Raw genomic sequence first — 18,765 nt, forward strand, 5'->3', positions numbered from 1 at the left:
ATCTCAAGTTAAAACACACATGGCCTAAAACGAACAGTCGCTTTTTTTTTTTTCTTACAAAAAGTGAAAACTAATAACTTTCCCTTTTGGAAAGCAAATGAATTATTTTTTAATGTTTCCAAAAAAGCATAACTTAAAAAACTCTTGTATATCCTGTAAATAATAGTTTAAACGGTGCTTTCTTGAATCTTCCGCAAACAGATATTTTAATGTAAATAATAATTTTATTGTAATAGAAAATATGCTGTCTCTGGCGCAGCTTCCAATCAGTGTCAATCTAGTGCAAACGCACAACGTATATTTACATTTTTCAAGATTTGTGGGTATGTATGTGGCAATGCGAAGGCTGCACCAGACAATACCTGTGCATTCGATGCAGACATACCGAATAAATCAGAGGGGGGTCAGGTGACTCCACGTGCGTTAGGGCAAGTAACTGAAACAATTGACCTGGTAATTTTTGATCAATTATATGTTCTGAATGTCGATTTCAATTACTTTTCGATTAATCCCCCAGCCCAAGATTTGTCCATAAAATAACAGAAAAAGTACTAAAAGCAGTTTATTACCAGGTTTTTTATAGTGTAATTTATAACACCAACCCAAACAATATGTCACTTCAAGCTATTAAAATATCAATAAAAGGCACATTTTCCAATTCGGATCATCAAAAGTTATTGTAGGAAAGATCAAGCTCCCATAATGTAACTCAAAAGCATAAACAAATGAAAAAAAAACTTTGGATCACAACATACAAACTCAATTCATGGATATTTTTTTACAGTGTAATTTGTGGAACCAAAAATGGTTCTTCTATGGCACAGGAGTCAAATTCAGTTCCTGGAGGGCCGCAGCTCTGCACAATTTAGTTCCATCTCTAATTAAACACACCTGGTCAAACTAACTGACTCCTTTACGTTTGTTTGAAACCTACAGGTAAGTGTGTTAAATCAGGGTTGGAACTAAACTGTGCAGGGCTGCGGCCCTCCAGGACAATTTGACACCTCGTTCTATGACATCACTGTAAAACTCTTTTCGAGAGTGTGTTAAAGACACTTCATGTACCTCTGTAGTCATGTTACAAACTCTTTTATACACAAGCTTTCCTGTCAAGTGATTCTGAGATGTTTTGAATCATGGTAAAAGGGTGAAAGAACAAAACCCCAGACTCATGAGTGTAATGACTCTTTTGAATCCCATTAATAAACATGTGACGTGAAAGGTTCGAGCTCAGAGTTCATTTCCAGCATCTTCATTGCTCAGTGATTGTCGCTAACATTCGTGTGTGTGTGTTTGTTGTCCTGAGAAACAAAAGTGCCGGTGCCCTGAAATGCGCCGTGTTGCTGCTAATAAACTCAATGTCATCTGTGACCTCTGACCTCGTCAGCAGAACTAATTGCAGTTTCAGTTTCCAGGGAGTTCAATTGCATGATTGGCTCTCAGAGGATTCGGTTGTGTCCCAACCAGCCAATCAGCAAAGATGAAAATTGCGTCCTTTAGAGATTATCACGCAGCACTTTACAGCCAAGATTTCCCTCCGGACAGCCCTGTAAGTTAAATAAGATTAGTTAATGTACAAGCAAACACAAAATCGGTTTAAAAAAAACTTTGGGCTTTTGTGTAAACAATTTATTAATTTGCCCCAGATTTTTGAGAACAAATAAACTGTGTTTAATAGCGAAGAGGATATATGCTGTAGAGAAACTTTCACCAATCAGAGAGTCCTAATGAACAAAGTGTGCCAATAGATCTCTTAAGCTCCACCCACTCTAATGAAGACTTGCTGAAGCATTTGTTTAATACATGCATGTTTTGCAAAGAACTTTCCCCCCAGCTTCTGTTTAACGGAGAGAACATTTTTTTAACACATTTCTAAACATGATAGTTTCAATAGATAATTTCTAATAACTGATTTATTTTATCTTTGCCAAAAAATATTTGACTAGATATTTTTCAAGACACTTCTACATAGCTTAAAGTGACTTTTAAAGGCTTAACTAGGTTAATTAGGTTAACTAGGCAGGTTACAGTAATTAGGCAAGTTATTGTAAAACGATGGTTTGTTCTGTAGACCAGGGGTTCCCAAACTTTTCAGCCCGCGACCCCCAAAATAACAATGCCAGTGACTCGCGACCCCCAATATCCTCTGAGGTGGTTATAAATACAGAAACCTTGCATGCAATGACGCAGACACACCAATTAAATTTGTGTCAGTGCTTTAAATGTGCTAGAAAGTATAACCTGATGTTATAAAATCAAAATGCATCTGACGCTATTGCTGCCTTTAATATAATGTAATTACCCCAGGGGTCGCAATCCAATAGAACTAGTAACTATAAGCTACTATAGTAACTATATAGTATATAGTAACTATAAACGATTATTTTTATTTTCAGTATAGTTATGGATAAAATATGTTAATTCTTATAGTTTAATAAAAATAAATAGATTTTTGGAAATCACCAGGCGACCCCCCCTTCATTGCCCCGCGACCCCTCGGGGGGTCCCAACCCCCACTTTGAGAACCACTGCTGTAGACTATGAAAACAAAGTATTGCTTAAAGGGGCTAATAATTTTGACCTTAAAATGGTTTTTAAAAAATTCAAAACTGCTTTTATTCTTGCTGAAATAAAACAAATAAGACTTTCTCCAGAAGAAAAAATATTATCAGACATACTGTAAAAATGTCCTTGCATTTTCATTGCTCATTTTAGTAGATTCAATCAACTACTTATATGAACAAATTTCATATAAAGAGGGTATTCTTTATTAAAAATGTCCTTATTTCTGGTGGTGTCCTTTATGTCAAGTCTTCACCTCGTTTTATTTCACAGAGCATTTTCGATAGTCTGTTTCAAAAGATAAAACATCAACTCCAAGCAGCATTGCATAAATCGTCTTAAATTCCTTTCATTCTTAATTCAGCCAATTATTTATCAGTGTTATCAGTGGTCATCATCTGATAGGTGCCTACTAGTAGGCTTAGAAGGCTGTTATCATCCATTCACATGGTTAATCAGCTATACTAAAAGAGAAGACTCCAAATTCAGATCTGTTTTTACATTACTGTAACGGTTGGGGTAGACATTTATAAAATACAATTAATGGGTAATTTAACACATAATATAGATAATTCTCATGGTTTATCAGCTATACTAATAGAGAAGACTCCAGATCTGTTTTTACATCACTGATGTTGGGTGTAGGGTTGGGGTAAACGTTAATAAAATACAATTAATAGGAAATTAAAAAAATAATATAATAATTCTCGTTAACTTCTGGCCGCAGCCATATGCGATCTGTACCTGATTAACTATGTGGATGGATGATAAAAGCAGTATGCCCCTACTGGCCCATATCTCTCAGCTGATAACCACTGATAACACCCATTCAATCGAGTGATAACATTCAAAGCGAGTGCTTAATTTAAGGCTAAAGATTTGTTTTCAATGTCTAAACACCGTTTCAACAAGACACACACAAAAAAAACATCATGCTGTGTTATCAATGGAGTAAGAAAGCAAACACTGAATTACCTTTATCTGTGCATCAAGCTCCGAATATCATTATTCTGTTGAGAAAAAAACACGAGTCAGTTGAAAAACAGCAGATTTACTCCACATTACATTTGACATGTATTTACATTTCTTAAGACACTGTAGATTTAATTAGGATTTATTTTAATCTTAATTTATTACTCAAACTTATTTATTTGCATTTCTTGGTTTTTTTACCTGATATCTATTTTATTTCAACCTTATTTGGAGTGTACTTTTAGTTAACAATATCCTTGACACACAAACACTGAGCTTCGTTAGCAATCATTTTGGCACTCAGCAGTTTCCTCTTTCCCTGGATGCTCCTCCAATTATCACATCCCAGAGATCCAGGAACACACACAAACACACACACACAAAGTATCCTCGCTCAAACCACAGTCCTAAACATAATGCATTGCTTTAATTTCAGATTTTATTTTTAGAAGACTCCGTGTCTGTTAGTTCTTGACATGAGACCGGAGAGAATTGAGGAAATTGGTTTCATTGTGTGAGTAATGAGTTTCAGGAAGAGGTGATCGATGTAGCACTGAACAAACTTCATTCTCACCGCATTTACACTAGCACTTCCTTCACCCTTACACCTGTATACATCTTATTTTTATCTCATTTCCTGCATTTATTTTGAAGTTTACCTGTCAGGCTCTGCAAATACCGCATTTAGAACAGCAACAAATGAACAGACTTGCACCAGAACATGTTTTTTGTGTATACAGAGTACATTAGGTGTCAAAAATGCTATTTAATATAGGGTATATGCACAGCTATTGTTACTTCCCATACCGATAAACTTCCGGTGAATGTGACTTTTCCGATTTTATATGGCTCCTTTTACGGCGTCGATGTTGTAATGTACAGTAATTAAAATACTACCAGTTAAATAGACTTCAGCATTCACTTAGTTGTTCAAGCGTAAAACAAGATGCTGAACATCCAACAATGGAGACTTTACACAAAAAAGCATTGCCTAAAAACAATTGTAACACTTTAGTTGAAGTAATTCCAATTCTCGCTGTTACCTTGTGTGGGGCCAAAAATCATAGTTATTGGTTTAGTAATATTGAGAATTGCACCTTCAAAGAAAGTGTGACTAAAAGAGCACTTTCTTGCACCCCAAAGCATTTTGCCTCATTACAAATAACCAAAACACTCCATTAAATAGATCACTAGAAATAGACCCTTATAGCCAAATCTAATAATATGGATGACATGGTGTTAGTTCCGGTAAAGTTGGTTCTGTGTCTCACCTTTGTGTGTGGAGGCTGTTTGTCCGGCGGTCTCATTAGTGAGGTCTGCAGGGATACCCACGTACACTCCACCGTAGTTCCTCCTCTTTTCTTCGTCCATGGAGGAATCATCTTGCCTGTGAACCCAGAACCACAAAGAGAACCAAGAAATGATCCAACGGGCTAATTCAAGAGGGGGGTAAATAAATGAATAAATAAATAAATAAATAGATCACATTCAAAACTGTTAAAAACTGAAATAAAAATACATAAATCAGAAGTTCGTGATTCAAATCCTTGGTTATTTGGTGGTTTACAGAGGTTATGATGGGATGTATTTGTGTTATAATAATTGTGTTTAATGATTATTCTGTTCAAAATATATCAATCAAATCAAGTTTGTGTCACTTTTAGCCGCTTCATTTGCCTGAACAAATTGTTTTGGGTATCGCACACAATTAATTTTAGTCTTGCAAGATCATGTGTGAAAGTATGGCTTTTGGAGGCATTATTTTACCCTAAATATACATTTTAAAAAGAAAATCTAATTAAGGGCTAACTATGGATCTTTTAAAATGATATTTAAAACAAAGTGACATTTTTGTTGGGGCATTTTCACCCACATTTTTATTTTTTACATTACATTGTAATTACATTACAATACATTTTTTTAGACTGAGCGTTAGTTTGTTACTAGACTGTGAAAAACAAATGTAAATAAGCAGCTTTCTGTATTTTGTGGTTGAAGTTTTTGATATTTATTTTTCTCTATGCCTATGAATTAAATTATAGGGCCGTTATCTTTCTTCAGACAACTTTCAAAACTTGAAAAAAGTGACTTTTATTGTCATTTTAAATAGTTTAAAGTGATATATTGTCTGGGCTGGTGTTGTATATTACGCTACAAAAACCTTGTAATAAACTGCCAGTACATTTTCTGTTATTTTACAGACTTATTTATCTCTGTGCATATATATATATATATATATATATATATATATATATATATATATATATATATATATATATATATATATATATGCACAGAGATAAATATTTATATATGCACAGAGAAAATATTTTTCTCAGAAGAGAAACTGATTGACAAGCGGTTCTAAATAATATATATATATTATTTCAAACTACTAAAATGTCAATAAAAGTCTCTTTGTTAAACTGTAGAGTTGAATTTTCAACATCAAAAGTCGACAGAGTAGAGATTGACATCCCATAATGCAATTCACAACCGTAAATAAACAGAAAACACTTAAATAAAGAAACTGTTAACTAACTGATTTTTTTTACAGTACAAATTGTCATCCTTGCAAAACAAACATTGCTTTTAAGGCCCCGTTTACACTAGTGCGTTTTAGTTTGAAAACGCATAAGTTTTGCTACGGTTACGCCATCCGTCCACACTACGCCAGAGTTCTCGAGCGCCGAAAACGGAGCTTTTTGAAAACGCTGGAGAGGCCGTTTTCATTCTAAAACGCTGCTGCTCCGTCTCAGTGTGGATGGGGAAAGACGAAGACATCTGAAAACGGAGGCGGGGCTGCAGACATTCGCCTCTCTGATTGGGGCTTTTCCTCAATATTAAGTAGCCTAACACACAGTTCAGTCCTGAATCTTCTCCGTGTAAGTTCAGACTTCGCAAGTTTGATCAAGGCTGCATCTCTTCTTCTCAGTTTGATATGGAAAACATACCGAGGACACGCGTCAATCTTCACAGGGAAAAGTGTACTTTATAACTTCATTCACATCACCTTGGCTACGTTGTTTCACTTTCTCAACAATAAAATGTAAACTTGATATAAGGAACTGCCTATTTTTATTTTAATATTAACAACTAAACAGACAGCAGAAATGTTAAGGCGTCGTGCTGCATATATGAGCGTCATCTTCACTGTGTGCATATTTATAACAAAACGGAGCCGAACTGCCTCCTTTCAATTTCAGTGAAAATACGAAACATACCCTCTCTTTTGCTGAATATCAGTTTTAATAATCGATAATGGCCATTATAAAAGTATAACATACAATAAGTTTATGCATTATAGGAAATAAAGGCAAGCGATCAGTCAATATACAGAATGTAGGCTACGTGCTTACATTAATCATTAACTTATCTTTGCGCTCAGCCAAAACACGTTACCTGAGAACAAGTAATAGATTCCAGTGACCAAAGTCAGGGAATATGTCGTTAGATAAAGACAACAAGATGAATGAAATATCCCGTTTAATAAATATAGTGAGATTAGATCCAGCGGGAGATGCTTGATGAGAAGTCCGACTAGCAGAGCTCTCATCTGGGTAGATGGGCTCCAGCGATTGCCAAAGTGTGTGTGTGTGGTCACGTGATGTGCGTTTTCAGCGTTTTGGTGTGGACGGAGAGCAGTTCAGAAACGCTGGGTAAAACGCGAGTGTGGACGCGGATCGTTTTCATTCTAAAACGCCGTTTTAAAACTAATACGCACTAGTGTAAACGGGGCCTAAGAGAGACATGTGGCAGTGTATGAAGAATGTGACATTCATCCTCTCTGTAAACGTGTGTACTAAATGTGGGTTTGTATCGGCAGTCGAGGCCTTGATATCCAAGCGTGAGACTCTCCTGCTGTGTGGGTGCTTGTTGTTCGTATGTGGCAGATGAATTTCCCAGAACTGTTTGGGGAAAATGACAGGCAGCGTTCAAAGCCGGCTAGATTTTTTTCTCAGAAGAGAAACTGATTGACAAGCGGTTCTAAAAACTGAAGGACACTGTGAGGCTTCCCTCCTGTTTATCTTATTCTCCCCCTCTGAAGTCAAAGTCTTTGAACAAATGATGAGGGGGAAAAAAGTCGAAGAAAATACACTAAATAAATGACTAGGGTTGCTTTGGGCACAATAGCTAAGCGATTATAACTATTTTAAGAATACTTCTGTAATATATGTAAGGAATATTTGTTCAATTATGTGTGAGTGTGCGTATCTTGTATTACTCATGTTGTGGGGACCAAATGTCTACTCATGTAAAGCAATACCAGTAAAGTTTGACCTTGTGGGGACATTTTTGGTCCCCATAAAGAAAATTGTACAAGAGTGCCTTTGTTTGTACTTTGTATTCCTTACATTATGGGGACCAATGGTCCACTTAAGTATAGCAATACCGGTCAATTTTGACTGTGTGGACACTTTTTGGTCTTCATAAAGATAGCTGTATAAGTGTGTGTTTGCCTACTTTGTATCTCTTATGTTGTGGGGACCAGGGCTTAATATGTGCTGGAACAAGCTGAATCCGGAACCTCTGAAATCTGATCAGGCATGTCATTTTACCGATTCCCCTGTACTAGTGTGTGTGTGTGTGTCATAATTCAGCCTGAAGCTAATTGCCCCACTTATATATCGCGTTTACATAACTAAATGTATAGTCTAAAGTAGATCGGGGTGCCCAAACTCGATCTGAAGGGCCGGTGTCCTGCAAAGTTTAGTTCCAACCCAAATCAGACACACCTAGGCTAGCTAATCAAGCTCTTACTAGGCTTTCTAGAAACATCTGAGCAGGTGTGTTGAGGCAAGTTGGAGCTAAAATCTGCAGGACACCGGTCCTCCAGGACTGAGTTTGGGCATCCCTGGTCTAGATGATTTATTTAAAGACACTTTTCAGAATTTGTCCATAAAACTGTGTAGAACTATTTTTTTATCTACACACCTCAACTTGAGCCTTGGTTGTTTATTAATTTTTATTAAACTTTTATTTAACCTGAAAAGACTCTATAAGATTAATAATCTCATTCACATTAGCGTCCTGGGGTTTTGAGTTCACTTCCAGATTGAGAACACTTAAAACAATTAAAGAATCACCTTCCAGTTGCTGAATGACTTTAAAATGATTCAGCTTAGACTGACGATGATTCTAGGCAGACGGAACTGTATACATAAAAGCCTTCTCACCCAATTCAGTTTGAACAAAAGAAACGGAGAGAGTAAAGAAATTCTGAGAATAGAGGAAATAGCTCTTTAAAGTTTTCTGTTGTATATACAGCGGAGATATAAAAGCAACATCCCAAAAGATGGCCTTGTAAACAATCAGATACCAACACGCTTTTCTTCTATCCAACAGAGAGGGCCAAGCTACTCTATTGTTCAATATATAATGATGAGTTGAAGGTTTACAATCTGTTTTGAATATTAGATGTCTAACAAAGTAAAAAAAAAAAGTACAATATGATGGTGTAAACACACGGAGAGGGCCAAGCTACTCTATTGTACAATATATAATGATGAGTTGAAGGTTTACAATCTGTTTTGAATATTAGATGTCTAACAAAGTAAAAAAAAAAGTACAATATGATGGTGTAAACACACGGAGAGGGCCAAGCTAATCTATTGTACAATGTATAATGATGAGTTGAAGGTTTACACACACCATCCCCGCAATCATGCAGAATATTTAAATTTCACGAGTCACTTTATAGGTTTATTTTTTTGTTGAAATGTTTGTTAACACTTTATTTTGATGGTCCATTTGAGTATTAGTAGACGGTCTGCTTAATATCCGTTTATACTGCCCCTTCAACAGACATTGACTAGAAGAAACTTTGCAAGTACATGTCAACTTACACTAACCCTAACCCCAAACTAACTGTCTACTTATAATCTAACGAGAATTAATTGACATGTAGATGCAATGTAACTTAATTGAACAAATGGACCGCCAAAATAAAGAGACCAAATGTGCTTGAACACAGAGCGAATTTTAAGTGTGGTGTTAAAAACAGGCTTCTTCGTCTGCTGTATGTACAATCAGGTTCATAAATATTGGGACTTCAACACAACGGACAATATGCGCTTGAACAACAAACGGCCAGCTTTAATTTGAAGGTATTGACATCCAAATCAGGCAAACGGTGTAGGAATTATAGCAGTTTGCATATGTGCCTCCCACTTGTTAAGGGACCAAAAGTAGTGGGACAATTGGCCTCTCATCTGTTCCATGGCCAATTGTGTGTTTTTTGCTCATTATCCCAATTACAATGAGCATTATTTGTACCAATATTTAGGAACCTGACTGAGTGCATTTGTATGGGAGAGAGAGCAGGGAACAAAATAAGTGCTTTCAGTAGAATATCTCTTGATAAAAGCATTGAAAAGTCTGTGTTTGTTTGTCAATGCCTTTGTGTATTTTGGTTGTTTTGATGTTGTGCGGATCTCAGAAATAGCTGAAATTATTCTGTGAAGTGATATGGATTCGTAATGCAGTCAAACCTTCTGTATGAATAATTATGGTGTCTTTTTGAAAACTAGGAGTTGTCATGATATATTGTTGCTGTGCTGGTGATACTCACACATCTTTGGCTGACTCAGCTGGACCTGTGGAAACAAACAAACAAACAAACAAACCAATTAGTCATGCCACATGTTGCTTGATCAAATATACACTTGAAGTCAGAATTATTAGCCCCACTCCCCCTAATTTCCCCCCAATTTCTGTTTAACAGAGAGACGTTTTTTTTAACACATTTCTAAACATAATTGCTTTATTAACAAATTTTTAATTACTTTTATCTTTGCCATGATGACAGTACATAATATTTGACTAGATATTTTTCAAGACTCTTCTATACAGATTAAAGTGACATTTAAAGGCTTAACGAGGTTAATTAGGTTAAACTATGCAGGTTAGGGTTTTTAGGCAATTTTTTGAATAACTATGGTTTGTTCGGTAGAATATATTTTACAAAATAGAGTAAAGGGGCTAATCATTTTAACCTTAAAATGGTTTAAAAAAAAATAAAATAAAAACTGCTTTGATTCTAGCCGAAATGAAACAAATAAGGCTTTCTCAAGAAGAAACAATATCATTGGACATACTGTGAAAATTTCCTGAATCTGTTAAACATCATTTGGGAAATATTTTCAAAAGAAAAAATAAAAAATAAATCAAAGGGGGGCTAATAATTCTGACTTCAACTGTACATCTACAGGAAAAGAATGAGAATTTGCTATTTATAGTTTTACATACGAGTTAAACAGAATTAGTTTTATATTGTAAACCACTGATAAACGGTCTAAATTTTAAATATTGTTATGATCTAAAAACTTTTTTGGCATTAAATGATAAAAAAAGTGGCGTTTTGTGACTTGTTTATGTTCATTTCTCTGAAAAAGAAAACACCAATTTCTTTAATAATACAAAAGGGCCAAGAAAGTAATATTTGGTGCTAAACATAATTTTCAATCACAAAAAAAATTAAATATTTATACTTCTGAAAATCTTTTATTTCTCGGGAAAATATCTACATTTCAATAGAGTTATGCATGCATATAGCTGGATAAAAGCTGTACGCATAGTAAAAACAGTAAATAATATTTTAATTTCTCTCATAAATCAGATTAAGCCACTTAACACAATAATATTAGGTAATTACCTTCTCATTATGATGTTATTACAGTGTAATAAGCAACAAGAAATGTGTTGTCAGGCAGATTTGTCATTTTCTGGTATGGCAAAGCTTTGTCCAACACCTGGTCAATCAAACTATGAGTCATCAAGCGAACACTGTAATGTATGAGTGTGTGCACGTGCAAGTAGAGTTCTTAAAGTTAACTGACAGGGGGTTAGGCATTTATTAATAGCATATATAATGGTAGGCAAGAACAATTCATAATAGCAGAATATGTCTGTCCTCAATCAGAATGTTCTGCATAGATATACTTGAATCTATCTATCTATCTATCTATCTATCTATCTATCTATCTATCCATCCATCCATCCATCCATCCATCCATCCATCCATCCATCCATCCATCCATCCATCCATCCATCCATCCATCTATCTATCTATCTATCTATCTATCTATCTATCTATCTATCTATCTATCTATCTATCTATCTATCTATCTATCTATCTGAACAACAGCTGTATAAAACAACAATCAACATGACTATATTTATACATCACCCATTCATTGAATTCCTGCAGACACAAGGCTGATTAGCAATGCAAATAACATCTTTTTATGCCCCCACGAGGCTTACAATGATATTCATAATGACAGTGTTTCAAGACCCTCACAAAAGGGTTCATATTGATTCATGCCCATTCCTGCCAGAGCTCGTTTATGTGTGTGCGTGCGCGCATGTGTGTGTAAACCCATGTGAAATGACTCATACAGTGCCAAAGCGCTGTTCAGATTGTCGTCTAACTCTCCTGATTTGACAAAAATGACTGAGGACAGAACGTTCACACACACACACGCACGCACACAAACACACGTCCAGCCAGGAGAGACACGTCAGTCTCGTAAGAGCTTCACGGACCACATGCAATCCCTTCCTAGTGGTGTAAACAAACCCTATTCATGAATATCATTGAGTCTGAATGGAGCTTCAGGCACAGTGTATTCAAGAAAACTACCATTGCCTTTATTTAAAGTGGCTCGATGTGAATGATTTAGTTCTGACAGACATACGTATAACATCAACAGTGTGTTTTGCATTGCATTAAAAGTACTAGTGTCAAAAAAAACAACATCATACAGACTAAGACGTACACAAATCTAAGCAAGAAAGCTTCAGACGTACCTGGGGTTGTGCTGGCAGCAGTGGAATTTCCACAGCCCATGGTTGAAACTTTGCTGAAGTGAACCAAAGAGATGCGAAGGCAAGCGATGGACGATGTTGAGGGGGAATGGCAGGGGGAAAAGAGGACTAGAATACTGGAATTGGTCAGGAGAGGGATGGAGGGATGAAGGGATGAGGAGAGAGTGAGGATGACGGAAGTGCAGTCTGAATGTGTCTGAGCTGCTATACTTCCTGCACCATCCCTTGAGTCTCTCAAAGAGGCAGGACAATTATACTGGAGGAAAGAGAGAGAGAGAGAGAGAGGAGGGGGAGAACAGAGAGAGACAGAGAGAGAAGGGAGGGGGAGATGGAGGTGGTAAGAGGTATTCCTCCACCCTGCTAGAGTTTCCCAGGTAACAGATTGTGTGTGTGTAGGTGTGTGTGTGTGTAACTGCTGAAAAGGCAATGCTAATTATAATAATAAAAATGCAGTGGACAAATCCACATCGCCTTTGGATCAGTGGCTCTTTAACAGGGAACAGAGCAAACTTCCAGTTAATGGGAAGGGCATAACATGACTTAATCCAATAATGCGCCGTATAACCTCATTTACTATTTCTATTAGTCCACTTAGTGCTGGTTTATACTTCTGTACTGAGTGATCAGCATGACCCAAGGCGCCTGCCTTGCGTATAGTCAAGCATTTATACTTCTGCATGCTGTTTGTGTTGCTCTGCAATAACACTTCCCAAACACTAGCTGGCAGTATGTTATGAGCCTCTGTGTCGAGTTTCTTCGCGAGTGTTTTGTTTTCTGAACGCTACCTTAAATGTACAAGTAGCTAAAACTCGCTCATTCAGAGGTCGGATGTGTTTGGATGTGCAACAACTTAAATTAAAATGTAAAAACAAATTGACAGTTTCCATCTAGAGCTACTTCATGGGAATTGACACTCGCTCCAACGGGTTCGCTCATCTCTTGGTCCCGCCCACACTGATCACAGCAACCAACCTGACCAATCACACGTCATTGCGATGTGTAGTTACATTTTTTTTTTTGAGCGTTGCACATCATGGCGAGGGCTATGCGACCACGTGAAGGCTGTGCCAGAGCATACACGTGCGCTTGACACAAAAGTATAAATCAACCTTAAGGGAGTTCACTTGAAGGAGTGAACAAAAAGGAGTGAATACATTTAGAAACTGAATGGGGATATTACAGTAACGAAAAAAAAAGTGAGTTCAGTGATGAATACAAAGCTTAAATTACCAAATAGGTAATAGATTGTTTAGAAGCTTCAATCCATAGGATTGCACTGTGGATGCCATCTTGTCTTGTGGGCATTCCTTCGACAGTGCTGTTAGGTTGTACACCCTTTACTGTGGTGCATTGTGGTTTTGAATCGAGAGCATGCACTTTAAAGGTCAGTGCCTTCAAATAGTGCCCTCATTAGCTATGTTTGTAACCACCTATTTGTATGCGCATTTTGGAGATGAGCATTGAGATGGAAAATGCCAAGATGCGCATAAAAAAATATGCACATAACTGAAGAGGATAAACTTTTTATTCAATAGGAAAAGATGCGCTTAAACTGCGATGGAAACACTTTTACCAAACAAATTCCAGTATGTGCGCATTAAAAAAGAGATGTGATTTTGTTTTAAGAGATCATGTGATGATAAAAATGTGTATGAATGGACAAACTAGCAGGTTGAGCACATTGAAAAACATCTGAAAAGTTGTTGTGCTCATTCTAACGTGTCTTTACCTTTTCAGTATTAGTGTTATTATGCTATTAATGACCTCCAGAAATCAAGTGTGTCCATGCTCCACGTCTTACACCTTCAAAAGCCATTCACTGCATGTCGGGATTACCTTTTGAGGCGCAAGTCATTTATTAAAAGAAGAAAAGATTCTCGCATCTTCTCCTACCACAGCAAATTCTGATTTTACTGTTGATATTTGCCGCTGGTTAATCAGGAAGTGGCGATTTTGTTCTTTTTGAATCGTTGGATGGAAACGCTGCTTTATTCGCACATTTTTTATGCAATGATCAAGTTTTGCGCATAAAGTTGGATGGAAACATAGCTAGTGACTACTCTGTTTGCTTCATCTGTTCAGCTCCTTGTAAATATCCATTCAGACAGTCATTTGCAAGCAGCTCAATGCACTTGGGGATGTGTTTAAATCAAGCATCAGAATGGAGAGTTCATGCCTTGTGTCCACTGAGAGGTACAGTACAGTACATTTCAGTATGGGTCAACCTGATCAGGCTTGTCTTTCCCTTGCATTAAGTACAGTACCATTACTTGGTACTTGATGTATGCCAAAAAGTCTCACTAGAAGAAAGCAGTACAAAGCCTTCATATATTTTTTTCTTTAGCACACCTAAGTTCATATTTCAAGGGTTGACTTGCAGGAAGAGCAAGCCCATTTAGAGAGGAACTGGCTTGTGCTTTCCACATGGTTACGGTTAATTTATACTTATGAGTCAAGTCTATGTGGTCGGCACTATGTAGACTTTACATAATTGCCTTTTGGCATATTCTGAAGTCTGATTTGTACTGATTGAGAGGTAACTTCTGCAACTGTTCAATAATTAATCATAAAAATAAACACAAAAGTTTCTACGCAAATCTCCACAATGAGACTCAAGACTTGTTAAACGCTAATGCTGCCAGCTTCACTTCAAAATGGTCAAGATCCATCTACCGTGTTATCAACAGGTAATAGCGTGTTGGCTATTTTTTTGACACACTTGGTATCACTTGATAAAATCTGAATACAGGGGATCACATAATCTTGGATCCGGTCTATACAGAGCAGATGGCTGTGGTGTTCATTGATGAGTCAAGATTGCAAGACTGCATTGATCCTTTCAGGTGGTCTGAAGCTTGTCTGGTGACCTACTTGGACCTGCACCTCCTCCACAACGAACACATTGTTCTCATGCCCTCTGATGTCTTAGTGCAGCTGTGGCCTAATGGTTGGAAAGTTAGACTTGTGATCGGAAGGTTGCAATTTCAAGTTTCGAATCCAGGTTTGGCATGGATTGTTGGTTGAAAGAGTGAACAACCTGTACTATTAAGACCATGGCTGAGGAGAGCACCTCCAGATCTCAATCCAAAAACATTGTTTGAGATGTGCTGGAATGGGATGTTTGTATCATGAATGTGTAGATGACATCTTTATATAGACCAAAATCTCTAAGAAATGCATTTCAGTGCCTTGCTGAATCCATGATGCGGAGAATTAAGCAAGTTCTGAAGGCATAATGGGGTTTGGTTCTAGTAAGGTACACCTATTATACAGGTATAGTAGCTTATATGGCGTCACATCCACAGTAAATGTCTCAGTATCCATGCTCTAAGCTTTTTTTTTCCTTTCAGCTTAGCAGGCAGGTGAGGACATAGACTAATTATACATGGATCTCTGAGTCGTGTGGAACAGAACAAAGAAGAGCAAGACAGAACACTCTATTGATGAAACGCCTAGACAAAACCTCTGGTTTAATCCATTCCAAGACATTCAGGAGAAACACAGGTACACTTAAAAACTTGGGAAGTGTGTAAATTATTCATTGCATATGCAAATTCTGTTGCTTTCACACTTCTAAGGTGGATACATTTATAGCATATAGCTTTTGTTATTTCTTCCTCCCTCTCTCTCTGGTAATGAGTCACACACTTGGCCTTTTCACAACTATTACTTCCCTTCACCATGTGCCTCCACTTACATTTAGAACTTCCTGAGAACAGTTAATGGTATACAGCCATCAGGCCAGACTAGCTTCAATTAGACCTAGTCTGTGCTATTCTTAGTCAGGGGGGAAAAGGTGGACATGTTTTCAACTTTCCCCATTACAGAAAAATATCAAAGAAACACAAGTAATACTTGTCTCTGTTCTTTTTTTTTAGTTGATAATGGGTGTAATGAATCACTTGAACAGCAGAGGGCAGTGTGCTAAAACTGCTAACAAACGTCTAATGCTAATTTAAGTAAACAAACGAGGATTAGCCTCGTATTAGGGAAACAAAATGGCCAAAAAAGGATTTAAGTGGCAAGAACCGGAGGAGAAATGTGCCTGAAAACAGCCTGAGAGGAAAGTGAACAAACAACATCCTAATTCGATGTCCTTAGCTTGTTGTCCTCCAGTAAATGGCGTCACAGGCTCGTCTTTATGTTGGAGTTAAGCGAGATACGTCTAGTTTAGCTCTCAGGCCTTCAGGCAGGAACGTCCAGAGAAAACAACAATTAAAGTCTACTCGAAAATAAGCTGAAATGGTTAACAGTGTTTGGGGGGGGGGGGGGGGGGATGCAGTCCTCTCTTTACCATAATTGCAGACTTCCCCTCTATCAGCAGATCTAGAGCACAAACGATTAAAAATATTCTCATTTTCCACTCATTGCTCAAATGAGCAGTTAAAATCAGACTTCTTTAGTGGTATTTTTGTTGACCGAAAACAAAAAGATGCTTGAATTTCAGCACACACACAAACAGAAACAGAAACATAACTAAAGTCCCTATTGCAAATTTTAATGCAGACACAATCACCACAAAATTGATCATTATTACTCATGTTTTGTAAGGCACTACCTGGTAAAGGAAGGCAAACAAGAAGCTTTACAATAAGCCATTGACACGCTCATAGCTAGACAACACAGGAGAACTGGCAGGAGGAGCGAGAGAGAAAGAATAGGAAAATCTTGGCAGTCGGGCTTATATTTACAGTTCAAAGGCGTTTCCTGCTGTGTCCATCATGCTCAGAATGGGAGGGTGCCAGCCTCTGATTGGCCGTAGTGTGACTCTTTGACACCGCCTACCAAAAAGGCAACACTAGTCACTCACACTAATGAAGTTCAGGGATAAAAACAAAATCCTTTTGGCACATTTGAGTCCGAACAAACAGGTGGGAAAACCGTACCATTCAAAAATGACCAAATAAAAAACGACAGGCTTACCCTCAAGCTGCCTTACCATTATATCTTTCAGATTTTCTTTACTTCAATGAATTAAATTACACGTTAAACTAGATCATTTGATATACATTTATATATATATAAAACAACAGAAGCTTTAGATGGTTGCGGACAGCTGCGAAAAGATTTATTTCCACTTTGGTGAGCTCTAAATAAAAAATATCTTAATAAAAAAAAAAAGAATAGTACCGATAATGAACTAAATAAAAACTACTATCATGATTTAATTGGCATACGAGTCGCTCTCAGTCCAAACTATTGCTATTAAGGCAAACGCTGTGATCGTTCGCATCTCATTTCATCACATTAACAGGATAACTCTCAACCCAAAACAATAAAACATATTTCTTTTTAAGAAAAGCATCCTTGATTGAATCCGATAGTGTCGATTTAAAATACAAACTCATAATTGTGTCATAAAATAAGGCAAGCACGTGTCAAAGTGCACATATATATATACGAAATCAAAGATGTAGCAAAACAAACACAATGCAACCGCAGGATCAGACGCAAAAGACAACAGCCTTTGTTCTGAGCATATCGTGGATCAACAATCCGAATTACAGTCGCTTGGCCTCTGTGCGAAATCAGAAACTGACATAATTGTATGATAAAAAATATGCTTAAAATACTTGTGAGGGACAAATTAAGCACTGGCATGGACGTCAGCATCACAAACATCGATACAAACCACAAACTGAACCGCGAGCCCACAGGATGTGACATCATACAAACCACAAACCAAACCGGCGAGCACACATGAGGTGACATCATACGCACCACAATCTGAACCGGCGAGCACACGGGATGCGACGTCGTAATACCACAAACTGAACTGTGACGTCATCACAGGAAAAGAAAGCGGAAAAAAAACGAACAACATTCAATCCGTTTCGCAGCCTCGAGTGTAAAAATATATTTACATATAATACTATTTAGAATTCATCTACACAGGAAGAATATACCGAACATCTGATTATTAGCGTAACGGGACAGAAAAGAAAAAAAATCAAAATAAATGCTGGGGTTTTTTTCTCGTTGTGCAGGTGCTGATCTGAGAAGTACCGTTGTGACTGTTTTTCTACTATTATTTTCCTCAGCTCGTAGTTTATATTGGTCCCTCTGAATCCAAAATGATTCGTTTGCTTCCTTTTTCGTTCACTCGGAGGCTCCGTTATACTTAAGAGTCCTCAAGAAAATGTCTCGGTATTTTTTTAAGCCCAGTAAATTGAGCTTTGTCTTGGGTTTAGTGGCACTAAAGGTCGGTGACTTTATTCTCCAGCGCAGCGGCGATCTGTTGCAGTCTGAGGGTCAGTTGTTTGCTCTGGGCGGCAGGATCTTCCTCCAGTGACGAGATGATCTGAGAAGAATGAATAGAAGGTTTTGTGGTTTTTTTAAGTGATATTTGGAGCTGCATTTGAGTGTGTAGGGAACCGGGAGTTGTTTTAATCGTATGTTGTG

At 37.3% G+C, this 18,765-nt stretch overlaps 2 protein-coding genes across 5 annotated transcripts in view; both read right to left on the reverse strand.

The window, feature by feature from the left end:
* Positions 1-1,451: 1,451 nt before the first annotated feature.
* Positions 1,452-12,473, reverse strand: si:dkey-261e22.4. The gene is made up of 5 exons (NM_001161493.1): positions 12,346-12,473; positions 10,106-10,130; positions 4,806-4,921; positions 3,538-3,572; positions 1,452-1,547 (listed from the first exon to the last, which is right to left on the reverse strand). The coding sequence occupies exons 1-4, from the start codon at positions 12,383-12,385 to the stop codon at positions 3,568-3,570; spliced, it is 186 nt and encodes a 61-aa protein (NP_001154965.1). The 5' UTR covers positions 12,386-12,473; the 3' UTR covers positions 1,452-1,547; positions 3,538-3,567.
* Positions 12,474-16,840: 4,367 nt separating this feature from the next.
* The window catches only part of plxnb2a.1 (plexin b2a, tandem duplicate 1), a 175,353-nt gene continuing 173,428 nt past the window's right edge, over positions 16,841-18,765 (reverse strand). For 3 of the 4 annotated variants that reach the window (XM_087247066.1, XM_087247065.1, XM_087247067.1), the window contains one exon: positions 16,841-18,664. In XM_087247066.1, the coding sequence (XP_087103192.1) occupies positions 18,560-18,664 (105 nt within the window). In that variant the 3' untranslated portion in view covers positions 16,841-18,559. 4 annotated transcript variants of the gene reach the window in all.

This window comes from Danio rerio, chromosome 4 (genome assembly GCF_052040795.2).
Source record: "Danio rerio strain M-AB ecotype USA chromosome 4, GRCz13ab, whole genome shotgun sequence".
In the NCBI taxonomy this organism is placed as follows: Eukaryota; Metazoa; Chordata; class Actinopteri; order Cypriniformes; family Danionidae; genus Danio; species Danio rerio.

What these genes read in the sequence shown, in the direction of transcription:
- si:dkey-261e22.4 (NM_001161493.1), bottom strand. Translation starts at nt 12,385, where the DNA reads ATGGGCTGTGGAAATTCCACTGCTGCCAGCACAACCCCAG. An exon ending in TGCTGCCAGCACAACCCCAG is followed by an intron (nt 10,131 to 12,345) that starts GTACGTCTGAAG and finishes TTGTTTCCACAG; the next exon opens with GTCCAGCTGAGTCAGCCAAA. An exon ending in GCTGAGTCAGCCAAAGATGT is followed by an intron (nt 4,922 to 10,105) that starts GTGAGTATCACC and finishes CTGGGTTCACAG; the next exon opens with GCAAGATGATTCCTCCATGG.